The 13,862-nt window shown below is 35.1% G+C and overlaps 1 protein-coding gene across 1 annotated transcript in view; it reads right to left on the bottom strand.

Moving 5' to 3' along the window:
* The window catches only part of CFAP47 (cilia and flagella associated protein 47), a 354,566-nt gene that overhangs the window by 271,358 nt on the left and 69,346 nt on the right, over nt 1-13,862 (bottom strand). Inside the window, exons 21-23 of the mRNA XM_016216827.2 lie at nt 11,380-11,474; nt 6,772-6,907; nt 242-336 (exon numbers count right to left, since the gene is read on the bottom strand). Coding sequence (XP_016072313.2) covers nt 242-336; nt 6,772-6,907; nt 11,380-11,474 — 326 coding nt within the window. The remainder of the gene's footprint in view (nt 1-241; nt 337-6,771; nt 6,908-11,379; nt 11,475-13,862) is intronic.

The raw sequence follows: 13,862 nt of genomic DNA on the forward strand, positions 1-13,862 counted from the left end.
TATTATTTATTATTGTATTATTTTCCACATGAACAACTGTAAACCTACTTCTGCCCTACCCTGTATAGACATACTTCTGAGAAATGAGATATATATGTATATATGTATGCAAATTACATATATATGTATATACAAGTTCTCTAAAAATGAGTCTTATAACATATGCTTCATAATAACTCAATAAACTAAAAACCATAATCATAAAAAACAGTTGTAAACTGCACCAATTCTCTATACATACCTGAGTTTTTTGTACCCTTTTCTTATACTTCAGAGCATATGGTGGAATATCAAATATAAATTCAGTTCTGGATAATTTCACTGGTGCTTGCAATACTATGAGAAGAAAGAAAATAGACTGATAAAATATTAACAGATATAACCTCACAAATAATTCTTACTATGCTTCGCAACAGGACACAATAAAATATACAATATTTTCTATTTTTATATTGCCAGCAAGACAAAAACTTAAATTTTAAACATTTTTAGAATATCTTGGTTTATCACATCTATAAAATTCCAATTTTGTATTTTGAATGGTAATTAAGTACAAGTAAAACTTTAAAAACTATCCTTGAGACATTAAAAAATATAAAATATGAAAAATATTGAGCTGGGAGAAAAGCAAACAAAGTTAATATAATCTCGATATTGAGTTTAACCAATGCAGTACAGAAGTGAAAAAAAAATAGAAAAAAATATGGCAATAAAGAAACATATGTAGATTGTGTATCATAACATTCATGCATGAGAAAATAAAGTGGCTATTCTATTGAAGATTAGAATTGGTGGAATCTGTAAAAGTACATTAGAGAAGATATTATATTACCTGTTGGAAAATCCTCTTTTTTTAATATATCTTTATTGATTTCAGAGAGAGGAAAGGGGAGGGAGAGAGAGAAACATCAATTATGAGAGAGTCGCCATTGACTGGCTGCCTCCTGCACGCCCCCTGCTGGGGATGGAGCCCGCAACCCGGGTCTGTGCCCTGACCGGGAATCAAACCACGATCTCCTGGATCCTAGGTCAACGCTCAACCACTGAGCCACACAGAGCCAGGCAGAAAATCCTCTTTTTTTAAAAAATTTTATTAAATTTATTCTGTGACATCGGTTAATAAAATTATATAGGTTTCAAGTGTGCAATTTATTGCTACATCATCTGCATATTGTTTTGTGTGCCCACCACCCAAAGTCAAATCATCTTCTGTTACTATATACTTGACTCCGTTTACCCTTTACTAACACCCAACACCCTTCCCTCTGGTAACCACCATACTGGTGTCTGTGTCTATGACTTACTATTTGTTTATTTTTCTTCTTCATTCATTTGTTGCATTTAGTTTTATATCCCACATGAGTGAAATCATAAGGTTCTTGACTTTTTCTGTTTGATTTATTTCATTTAGCGTATTTTCAAGATCCATCCATGTTGTCCGAAATGACACTATTTCATCTTCTTATCGCTGAGTAGTATTCCATTGTGTACATGTCCCACGTCTTTATCCAGTCCTCTATCATAGGACACTTTGGTTGTCTCCATGTCCTTTTTTTTTTTAATATATCTTTATTGATTTCAGAGAGAGGAAAGGAGAGGGAGAGAGAGAGAGATAGAAACATCAATGATGAGAGATTCATCGATGGAGCCTACAACCCAGGCATGTGCCCTGACCGAGAATCGAACCCTGATCGCCTGAATCCTAGGTTGACACTCAAACGCTGAGCCACGCCTGGCTGGGCTGTCTCCTTGTCTTGCCCACCATGAATAATGCTCCAATGAACATAGGGGTGCATATATCTATGAGGATAAATGTTTTCAAATTTTTCGGGTAGCTACCGAGAAGACAGACTGCTGGGTCATATGTTAACTCTATTCTTAATTTTTTTAGGAGAATCCATACTGTTTTCCAGAGTGGTTGTACCAGTTTACATGCCCAGCAGCAGTGAATGAGAGTTTATTTTTCTCCACAACCTTTCCAAAATTTGTTATTACTTGTCTTGTGGACAATAGCCATTTTAACAAGTGTGAAGTGCCATCTCATTGTGGTTTTAATTTGTAATATCCATATTTAATGCAATCCCCATTTAAATCCCAATTGTCTTTTTTTCCTTAATCTTTTTTTGTTTTTTTGTTGTTGTTTTATTTTTACAGCTGTCTCCTATTTTACCCCCATTGATCCACTCCACCCCGCATCCATCCCCTCCCCAGGCCTTCCCCAGACCAGTGTCTGTGTCCCCGGGTTATGCTTATAAACACGTAAGTTCTTTGATCAATCTTTCCCCACCCACTCCCCACTCCCCACCTTCCCTCTGAGATCCCTCAGTCTGTTCCATGCTTCTATGTCTCTGGATCCATTTTGTTCATCAGTTTATTTTGTTTATTATATTCCACATAGAAGTGAGATCATGTGGTACTTGTCTTTCTCTGACTGGCTTAGTTCCCTTAGCATAATACTTTCTAGTTTCCTCCATGCTGTACCAAAGTACAAAAGATCCTTCTTCTTCACAGCTGCATAGTACTCCATGATGTAAATGTGTCACAGCTTTTTTATCCACTCATCTACTGATGGGCACTTGGGCTGTTCCCAGATCTTAGCTATTGTAACTTGCACTGCTATGAACATATGGCTGCATGTCACACAGTTGAAATGATACCATATGTAGCATTTTGAGATTGATTCTTTCACTTAATAATATAAATTTAAGGTCCATAGGATCTGTATCAATGGCTTAATAGCTAATTTCTTTTTAGTGCTGAATAACAATCCACTGTCAGAGTGTAACAAAGTCACATTCATCTACTGAAGGATATCTTGGCTGCTTCCAAGATTTAGCAATTATAAGCAAATCTGCCATAAACATTTGTGTACAGGTTTTTGTGTGAACATAAACTTTCAACTCTTTGGGGAAAATACCAAGGAACACAATTTAAGAGATTGTATGTTAAGAGTATGTTTAGAAACCACCAAATGTCCTCTTCTGGTGTAGCAAATCATTTACCATTCCCATCAGCAATGTAATCTCACTAGCAATTGCATTCCCACCAGTTCCTGTTGCTCCACATCTTCTACAGCCTTTAGTGTTGGCAGTGTTCTGGATTTTGTCTATTCTTATAGGTTGTAGTGGTATCTTATTGTTTTCATTCACATTTTCCTGATGATATATGTGAAGTCTTTTTTATACTCTTATATGCCATGTGTATATCTTCTTTGGTTATGTTCAGATGTCTGGCCCATGTTTTAATTGGTTCATTTTCTCCTTGAATTTTTGAGTTCTCTCTATATTTTAGACAACAGTTCTTTCTCAGATATGTCTTTTGCAAATATTTTCTCCCAGCCAGTGGCTTGTCTTTTTGGCACTTGAAAGTGTCCTTTGCAAAGCAAATATTTTATTATTTTATTTTTTTTAAATATATCTTTATTGATTTCAGAGAGAGGAAAGGAGAGAGAGAGAGAGATAGAAACATCAATAATGAGAGAGTCATTGATCGAGGCCGCAACCCGGGCATGTGCCCTGACCGGGAATTGAACCCCGATTGCCTGGATCCCAGGTCGACGCTCAACGGCTGAGCCATGCCCGGCCGGGTGCAAATATTTTATTTTAATAAAGTCCTGCTTATCAATTATTTCTTTCAAGGATCTTGACTTTGTTGTATCTAAAATGTCATCGCCAAACCCAAAGACATCTAAATTTTTCCTATGTTATCTTCTAAGAGTTTTATAGTTTTGATTTTTTATATTTAGGTCTATGATGTACTTTGAGTCAATTTTTGTGAAGAATTTAAGGACTGTGTTTAGATTCTTCTTTTTTAATTTGTGGATATCCAGTTGTTCGGCACCACATTTTGAAAGGATAATGTTTTCTGAATCGTATTGCCCGTACTCCTTTGTGAAAGATCAGTTGACTACATTTCTCTGGGTCTATTTCTGGGCTGTCTTTTTTATTCCATTGATCTATTTGTCTATATTTTTGCCAATACCAAACTCTCCTGATTACTGTACCTTTGTAGTAAACTCTGAATTCCTCCAGTGTCAGTCCTCCAACTTTGTTCTCCTTTAAAAGTGTGTTGGCTGTTGTGGGTCTTTTGCCTTTCCATATAAATTTTGAATCTATCTGTCAATAGCCACAAAATAACTTGCTGAGAATCTGATTGGGATTGCCTTAATTCTCTCGATCAAGTTGGAAAGAACTGCCATCTGCACAACAGTATCTTCCGATATATGAACATAAAATATCACTTCACTTATTTAATTCTTCCTTGATTCCTTTCTTTAGAGTTCTGTAGGTTTCCTCATATAGGTCTTGTAAATATGTTGTTAACATGAGTGTTTCACCTTGGAGGCTGCTCATGTAAATGGTATTTTGTATTTAATTTCAAAATCTATTCGTTCATTGCTGGTATACAGGAAAGCAACTGACCTACATTAGCATATTAACCTTGTATTCTGAAACCTTACTAGAGTTCCAAGAGATTTATCAATTCTTTCAGATTTTCTATATAGATAATCATGTCATCTGTGAACAAAAACAGTTTAGTCCTGTTTTCTTAATCTGTATAAATAATTCATGTTTTAAACTGCACAATGTGAGTTGTGTGATAAAATCTCATGGAGTTCCACTCCATTCTGGCTGAGATGTGAATCATCCCTTCGTCTAGCATATCCGCCCTGTATACTCCCCCAGCCTGTTAGTCACTTAGTGGCTGTCTTGATTAGCAGGTCAACTGTCACAGTATCACACTGCTTGTGTTCATGTAACTTTTACTTTACTTAATAATGCCACATTCACATAACTTTTATTATAGTATATTGTTATAATTGTTCTATTTCATTATTAGTTGTTTTTAATATCCTACTGTGCTGAATTTATAAATTAAACTTTATCATAGGTATGTATATACAGAAAAAAAACAGCATACATAGGGTTTGGCACTATCTATGTTTCCAGGCACCCACTGGACACACTGGAACTTATCCCCAGAGGATAAGGGTGGACTACCGTAAAGAGATCACTGACATCTGTCAGATGAATACAAAACCTCAGTGATAAAGGCAAAGTTCATGAACAGGTAATTGACATAAATATATAATAACAAAGATAGAAAATTATAATCTGTAAGCAATCAAAAAAATGAAAATTGAAATAATAGACTTTTAATCACATAGAAAGGTATCCAATTTCTTTAATTCAATGCTGGTTACAGTTTATACTGGAGGAGAGGTAAAAGAGCACAACTCTTCACAAAAGCCTTTTTGGAAAATGCATTAAGAGCTGTAACTTGTACGTACTTTAGAAGAAATGCAGCTAATTCAGAGAATCTCACTTACAAAAATTATCTAAATAAGGAAAAGAACCATATGATATCACTCATATTTTGGATATAAAACAGAAAGCAACAAACAAACAAACTTACAGACACAGACAACAGTATGGTGGCTACCAGAGGGGAAGAGGGATGGGGGAGGTAGAAGAGAGTAAAGGGGGGATAAATGGTGATGGAAGAAGACTTGAGGTGAACACACAATAAACAGATGATGTATTATAGAATCGTACACTTGAAACCTATATAATTTTATTAACCAATGCCACTCTAGTAAATTCAATAAAAAATGTTAAAAAAGAAAAAAATTTAAATAGAAAAAAGTATTATACACAAAAATGCTCACTACTACAATATTTATATTAAGAAAAAAATAAAAGAAAGAAAGAACCTAAATGCTTCTGGTTATGGTTAAATAATCTATAAGAGGCACTTATTGAATGATATATTATATAATACTTATCAGTCTTAATTTATATAATTAATAAGGGCCTATCACATCCAAGTAAAACTTTGTATTAAGCATGACCAGATTTCAACTTAACATAGGCAGTAAGATCTCAAATATGTTAAAAAATAAATAAAAGCAAAGTATAGAACAAAAGAAAAGTTAAATCCCAACATATTAATAATAGTGTGTTCTAAATATTCACATTGCAGATGACATTTACTGTATTTCTACATTTTCTAATTTTCCATAATGATGAAACATTAAACTTCATGGAGCTTCCTTAGCAGCTGTGAAATTCTTAATTCTGTATTTTAAATGGGAGTAAAATAAATCTCTATTTGTATATGCTACTTTAACGAGGCTTCTCTTACTAGGTGCCAAGTATAAAAACAAAATATAACAAAATGTAGTATAGACTAGACTTAACTTTTCTGAAAAATACTTAAACATCTATTATGAACTATAAAGCAAAAGCTTTTCAAAACTATGGTTTGCAGAGTGCATTGGTTTTATACTTGAATATTTGGAGAATATGAGTAAATAAATATTTGACAAATATTTCACAATTTTAATATGCTTATCCTTCTTTACATGTAGTTAGTTCTTTAGTAACCTATCCCTATGGGGGAAATATTTTCTAAAATAAAATTTCCATCCTTTCATTTTACAGCCAATGTATTTTAATGATTTAAATTTTAATACAATCTTTTAAAAACTGCCCTCACAATGAATAAAGTAAGAAACTGACCTTTTTCAAAAAAAAAAGTTATATCCTATTTTTTTAAGCAAGGGTCACTTATCAGAGATTATATCCATGCTATTTAACAAAATTCAATGTCACTGACCCACAATTTAAGTGAAACACAGAGCAATCACATCATAATTTTACTTTCTAATATTAATATTTTAAAATATATCATTCTTACTTTTAAACTTTTAGCGGCTTAAGTGCGAATATTTGGTTTATGCACATCACTTGAATGTTTCATATTACGTACCAGTAGCTTGAACGTAACATGGTCGAATAAGAGGGATCCGAGGCACAGGGGACTTTGACAACTGATATTCAGTGTAAAGTTTTGAAGATTCAAAGAAATTAATTCGAACTTGAAAGCTAAATTCATACGTCGTCACCTGACAGACAAAAAATACATTGCATCTGTGATTATTTTGCTATAAAAATTGGTGATAATAGTTTTATTGTATATACGTAAAGTGCACAACTTGGTGATTTGATATACATATATACATAATGAAATATGCCAAGATGAAGCTAATTAACATATCCATAACCTTGTATCATCACCTTTTTCTTACTTTTTGTGACGAGAACACATAGAGTCTACCCTCCTGGCAAATTTCAAGTATAAAGTACAGTATTGTTATCAGAACTACCATATTGCCCAGCAATCTTATTTCTGGGTATTAATCCAAAGGAAAGGAAATCAAGATCTCGAAGAGATGCCTGCCCTGTATTTATTCCAGCATTATTCATAATGGTCAAGATACAGAAATGACCTAAATGCCCTTGAAAGGATAAATGGATAATGATAATGTGCTATATAAATGCAGTGGAATATTTTTAAGCTTTAAAAGTAGAAGAATATCCTGCCATTTGCAACAACATGGATTGACCTAAAGAACATTATGCTAAGTGAAATAAACCAGACAGAAAGATAATGTATGATCTCACTTATGTATGCAATCTAATATAGTCAAGCCCGTGGAAGCTGACAGTAAAACGGTGGTTACCAGGGGCTGCGAGGAGGGAGAAATGGGGAGATGTTGGTCAAGGGGCACAAAGTTTCAGTTATGCAAGATAAATAAGTTATGGACAGCTAGGGAGATACTATGGACTTAGCAAAACAGCAGTTTTAAAAAAGACAGTTTCAAAAAGAAAATTATTTTGTGACACTGAAAGTACATTTTTCAAAGTAAGGCTTGGTTTGTTTTTCATGAGTCCAAAATTAAATCTTAAAAATAAAAAATAAATAAATTTTCAAAATAATGCCTATTAATTCAAAATGGACCAAAGACATAAGTATAAAATCTAAATATATAAACCTTACAGAAGAAAATGTATACAATAGAGTATTGTTAACTACAGTTACCATGCTGCACATTACATTCCCAGGACTTATTTGTCTTATAACTGGAAGTTTATACCTTTTGACCACCTCATAGATGAAGGTGGTCAAATTTTCTATTTTTTCTTGAGAAGTTTTATCCAAATTATCTAATTCGTTGCTGTAAAATTATTCATGATGTTCTCTTATTATTTTTATTGCTATAATGTAGGTAGCAATGTCCTCTCTTTCATTTTGGATTTTATTAAACTGAGTTATTTCTCTTTTCATCTTGATCGGCTTATCTAAAGGTTTGTCAACTTTGTTGATATTTTTAAGATTTCAACTCAGTACTGTTGATTTTCTGTACTGTTTTTGATTCTTTATTTCATTCACTTACACTTTACCCTTTATTATTTCCTTTCTTCTGCTTGCTTTGGGTTTAGGTGGGGTTTATTGGGAGGAGGGTCTTGTTTTTTAAGGTGGAATGTTGATTTGAGGTTTTTAAATTTTTTTTATATAGGTTTTACAGCTATACATTTCCCTTTCAGCATTTCTTTATACACATCCCAAAAGTGGTGGTGTGTTATGTTTTCATTTTCACTTATCAAAGTGTTTTGTAATTTCTTATGTAATTTTTTTTCTTTGACCCATTGGTTATTTAGGATGTGTTGTTTCAGTTCCACCAATTTGTGAATTTACCAAATTTCCTTCTGTTATTGATTTCTAATATAATTTCACTGTGATTGGAGAATATACTTTGTATTATTTAAATAAATTTAAATTTATTGAGGCTTGTTTTAGTGTATCCTATGTAGGTCATGTAGCTACATTGAGGTAAATTTAAAAGAAAGAACTAAGAGAGTTGAAAATGATTGTATGTGGATTTGTGTGTTTGTGGGTGAGTGTGTGTGTGTGAGTATACAATGACAGATGGAAGGGAATGCTGATTTTTAAAATATGCTTTATAGAATTATTTTTGTTTTATATTTTCATATATGTTCTCTTATCATTTTGATGAAAAACAAAAACTCAAAAGGAAAAAGAAAATAAACGCTTTGTGACAAGTTAGTATTTTGAAGCATTAAGGCATGTCCTTCCCCTACTCGGTACGTGCATCTTGCATACACAGAGTCATACGGACACGCACACACGCCCACTTTTTTCAATAAGGGAAATAAACTTATATGTTTCTTCAGTAATTTTAATCTATAGGTTTTTAAGTATGTCAAGATCAAGTTATATATTTTCTTAATAAGTCTATATTGTGATTTTATATTTTCATACAACGGAGATATATGCTGTTTTTAATGTTATCATTCACCTATAAGAGCATTTATCTTAAGTGTAACTGGAAATTAGAAAAAAGTATATAATCCAGTTTAATTCTGTTTACAAGACTTTTGGGGAAGATGCCTATGCAATTTGATATTTTCATTTTTTTATTCCAATTTACTATTACGGTTTAACTGTCAACCACTAAAAATTTGTAAATCTATTTCTTAATGTTTAGATTGTGGATTCTAAAAATCGGTTGTCAAATTAAAATATATATGTTTACAGTTCTCTGGAGTGCTACACATTGCTTAAGATTTTGAATTGTTCTATATTTACTGGGTATTTTCAAGGGAGACTTACTTAGTGTATTGGGGTGTAATTCAGTCCAACAATGAGAAGAACGTAAAAAGCCCTGCAGACAGCACACCCTGTGAGATTTTGCTCCATAAATTAGAGCCAGTGAGGCAGACCAATTGTCTGATTTCCAGTCATTTCAAATGTCCTCTACTGTATTTATAGCTAACTGTAAGTTGCGTGTGTGTGTGTGTGTGTGTGTGTATAGCTGTAACTAGCCAGCGGGAGCTCTCCTAGTTGACCTATGTAAGCAGCAAAATGTGAAACCAACAATAGGGGCTTGAGTTAATTCCCGTTGTGACCCACCCTTGCCTCTGGTGCACCAGGTTTGGATACAATCTAAAGTGCTGGTGGGCAGCTGTAGTTGTATTTGGGATCCGCTGGTCTGGTTTGTTTACACTAAATCTCTGAAGCCCTCCCCCCCCTTTCCTACGGGCCACTCAGTGACTTCTGGGCCAATATCTAGTGTTTTGCTTCCCTATATGGTAGTCACTAGCCACATGTGGATATTTAAGTTAAACCATAAAATATTTAAAATTAAATACAATTTAAAATTTATTTTCTCAGTCAAAATGGCCACATTTCAAGCTCTCAGTATCCATATATGGCTACTGGACAGTGCAGAACATTTCCATCACCATAGAAAGTTGTATTTGAAAGCGCTGGTATAGCTCTTTCCCTATTTTTATCCTTACTGTTCCTGCTACAATGGCCCAGTTCTGCCCTGTGGCACAGACTGGTTCATCTTTGTGTCTCAGTTGCTCTCCAGATCTCTGCAGCTCTCATCTCTGCTGCTCTGTATTTTCCCTGAAGCTCTTGAAAATGAGAGAGAATTGTTCATTCTTTTCTTTTTTCCACCAACCTTTTTATGCAACCGTTGGGTAAACATTTCATAGTGGTTATGCTGGATTTACAATCACTCTTACAGGAAGATAGGAAAGAACCCTCAAGGATTAAAATAGAGGACATTTGAATGCCACTTGCCACTTTTCTAGTCACAAGCATTTTTGTCCATCAACCTTTGCCAGGAAACGGAAATCTTTTCTTCATCAGAATATTATTTTCAACTTGAGGCATTCCCTCTGTTTAAATGACAACACCTAGGAAAGCACTTAGAATGGCACACATCACAAAGCTTTCCAAGTTCTCCCTCTCCATTAGACACCTCAGTGCTTTCACAATGATAGTACTCATCTTTTCTATGTGTCACTGAGTTGCTGTATAAAAGATGTCTTATATTTTACAGTTTTGTTGAGGGGATAAAACATGGGTGAGGAAATCATCGAACCTCTCAATTTTGCATTCTGAGTGATTACAGGGCTACCTTAGGTAAAAACACATTTTATGTAACCTGTCTGTGAAGATGTGAGTTAAGAGAAGGCCAGGGCAGTGTGACTTCCCACATACACACAATTGGCAGTTACAGAAGGCAGGAATTGACTCTCAGCGTTGTGAATTCAGCACACGGTGTTTTAAAAAATATATGTGTTTCTGGAGGGGAAAAGGCCTCATACTTAAAACAGAGAGACAGTTAAGGGCTGAGATTAGTATATTGAATTATCTTGATAACTACCAACATCATCAGCATCAATAACAACAGGAGACATTCTTGAACTAAGCCCACAGCCATGCTCTGTGTTTACTAGTGTCGTTGTGGTTTTCAAGTCACTAAACATCAAGGAACACTATGAAAGGAACCAGTATCATAGCAACAGCTCCTAAATCTTCACAGCGCATCTGCAGTAATTTCTGGTTGTGATTCCAAGAGCATTAAGCATTCCCCACTTAAATATAAGTACAAAGAACACGTTGGCTCAAATACAAGTGATTTGGGGATTAGCCTCAATTTCCCTCTCCTTCATAAATGTCACATCTTGAGTTTTCTCAGTAATAGGGAGTTGAACTTACTTCTTTAGGAGAAAATGATATGCCGCATTCCATGGATGTCTTTGCCTCCAACTCTAAATAATACAGGTCAGGAAATGCAGGATCTGTGTGTTTCTCTGTAAGACAGGATAAAGTACATGTAAAAGAAGCCACATACATATCTATAACACCATTGTTAAATGTGGAAATGAAACACTGAGAAACCTGTTATGTGTTCATAATCAAAAAGCAGTTACTAAAATACCTGCGCAGGGCTGCATAAGGTTGCTGGGTAAAGGATCGCCCTAAATACCACAATTCTAATCAGCAAAACTGATATCCAAACACTGAGCAAGCATACGTTCAATCAGCAAAACAGAGAGTAAACCCAGTTTTAAAAATCTCCGAAGTTCAAGAAGCATATCACAGTCCTATTAAGATGAATGTGGCCCGGCTGGGCATGGCTCCTAGGATCCAGGAGATTGCGGTTCGATTCCCAGTCAGGGCACATGCCTGGGTTGCGGGCTCGGTCCCCAGCAGGGGGCGTGCAGGAGGCAGTGAATCAAGGACTCTCTCATCATTGATGTTTCTACGTCTCTCTCCCTCTCCCTCTCCCTCCCTCCCTCTCTCTGAAATCAATAAAGATATATTAAAAAAAAAAAAATGAATGTGGAAAGGAATAAAGGTCAAGGGCATGTCACTGCCTGAGTCGTAGGTCTGAGAAAGTTGGGAGACACCCTTTGCAGTGAAGATGGAGCTGGGAAGGCACAGGCCTCCTCTAACACCTTCAAGAGTCCACAAAGAGGAGAAACACAATTTTACACAAGAAAACTTTTTGACAAAATGGAATCACTCCAGATACAAAAGCACTGGGTGCAGATACAGAAACAACTGTCCATTAGTAATGCAAACTTCAGGTTCAAAAATTATAACCACTTAAATTAACTTCTAAAACAATTTCCTTAAAGATCAAATGATAGAGTAAAACCTCTGTCCTCATCTAAACAATTTTAAAAATTCTTTTTTCTTCCTACAGTTTTCAGATTATGCCAAGGAACGATCATAATTTCAGTTATCCTTGTCTGGAAATGAATGGCAATAACTCATTCCACCCTCCTTCATCCTACTCAATTTCACTTACCTTGATATACACAAGGCAAAAACCATTAAATAAAACAAAAAACCCCATTACGGTTATATTAATATAAACGTTGTCGGTGATGTGAGGAAAGATGCACATATTACACAGCAAAGAATATCCACTTTGAATGGGTGTATGTATAGAACACAGAAGACAAAAAAAAATGGATAAATAAATCAATATTCATAAATATATTTGTATATATATAAACATACAGTTTGTGAAATTCAGTAATTCAAGATAGCTTCAATAAATATTTCTTGAGTGCCTATAATGTGCACAGCACTATACTGGACAACTCTAATAAAAAACAAAAACTGTAAATGTAATCCTTAATCCCATGGAGCTCACAGTGTACCAGGGGAGACAAATAATGATACAAGGCGAAAATTGGTTAGTGTTATAATAAAAGGTACACAGTGTCCTAAGGGAGAAAAGATTTTAAAAGTAATTTCAAACAACTGGACAAGGGAGAGGACTGGGACTAATGACCCATAGGACTCAGGAGGTTGAAGATAATTTATAAAAGAAGGCGGGATCGCAGGCAGCAGGGACAGAAAAAGAGGAACCATCCTAGAAGGAAAGCCCAGTGCCATTGGGAGGAAACGCAAAACAGAATCTGGCAGTGGCACAGAGAGCCGACGGAGCCTGTAATGGGAACAGTGGCTAGAAAGACAAAGTGGAGTCACAGTCAAATGGACCTCAACCTTGCCTCTCCTGTAAGTCACTCTATCAAATAATCCTGAAGCCATCATGTGAAAAACCAAATCTAACTTGCCAACAAAGGGCATTTATGTGTTCAAATATTTATAATGATAAGACACATTTTTGGAGCATTTTAAGTATAAACTTTACTGCAAATTGTTAATTATTAAGATCAGCTTATGTACTTCCTAGACTGCGTCAGCAGCAGGCTGCTGAGAAACACTGGTCATAGGGAAATAGCAGAGCTTTTTAAACAAAGGTGTCATAAGATCTCTGCTATAAGGAGACCACTCTCTGAGATAAGTATGAGGAAAAGGCTTGGAGGAGGCAGAGAAAGCATTTGAAAAGATGATGCAGTGGCCTAGAGGGGAGGTTTCAGCTAGGGCTAAGGCAGAATTAGGGAAAGAAAGGCCCTTTGCAGAGCAGCTCTGCAGAATAACCAAGAACAGTCTGTGATCCACTGAACAAGGTGCATGAAGGTATATGGGCCGGTCAGTGAGAGTAAAGTGCTCAAAGCCATGAAAGTTTCAACATCCAGATTTTTTTTGAAAAATGAATATAGATTTCATATTTATTTCCAAATGCATACTATCATCATTCCTGGGCTATTCCAGTGTCCTCAAACATAACATGCTCGCCTAAACCTGTTCCTGCTGCGTTGCAGCAACTATGAATTGTA

The sequence above is a fragment of the Miniopterus natalensis genome, chromosome X (genome assembly GCF_054644295.1).
Source record: "Miniopterus natalensis isolate mMinNat1 chromosome X, mMinNat1.hap1, whole genome shotgun sequence".
Lineage (NCBI taxonomy): Eukaryota > Metazoa > Chordata > Mammalia > Chiroptera > Miniopteridae > Miniopterus > Miniopterus natalensis.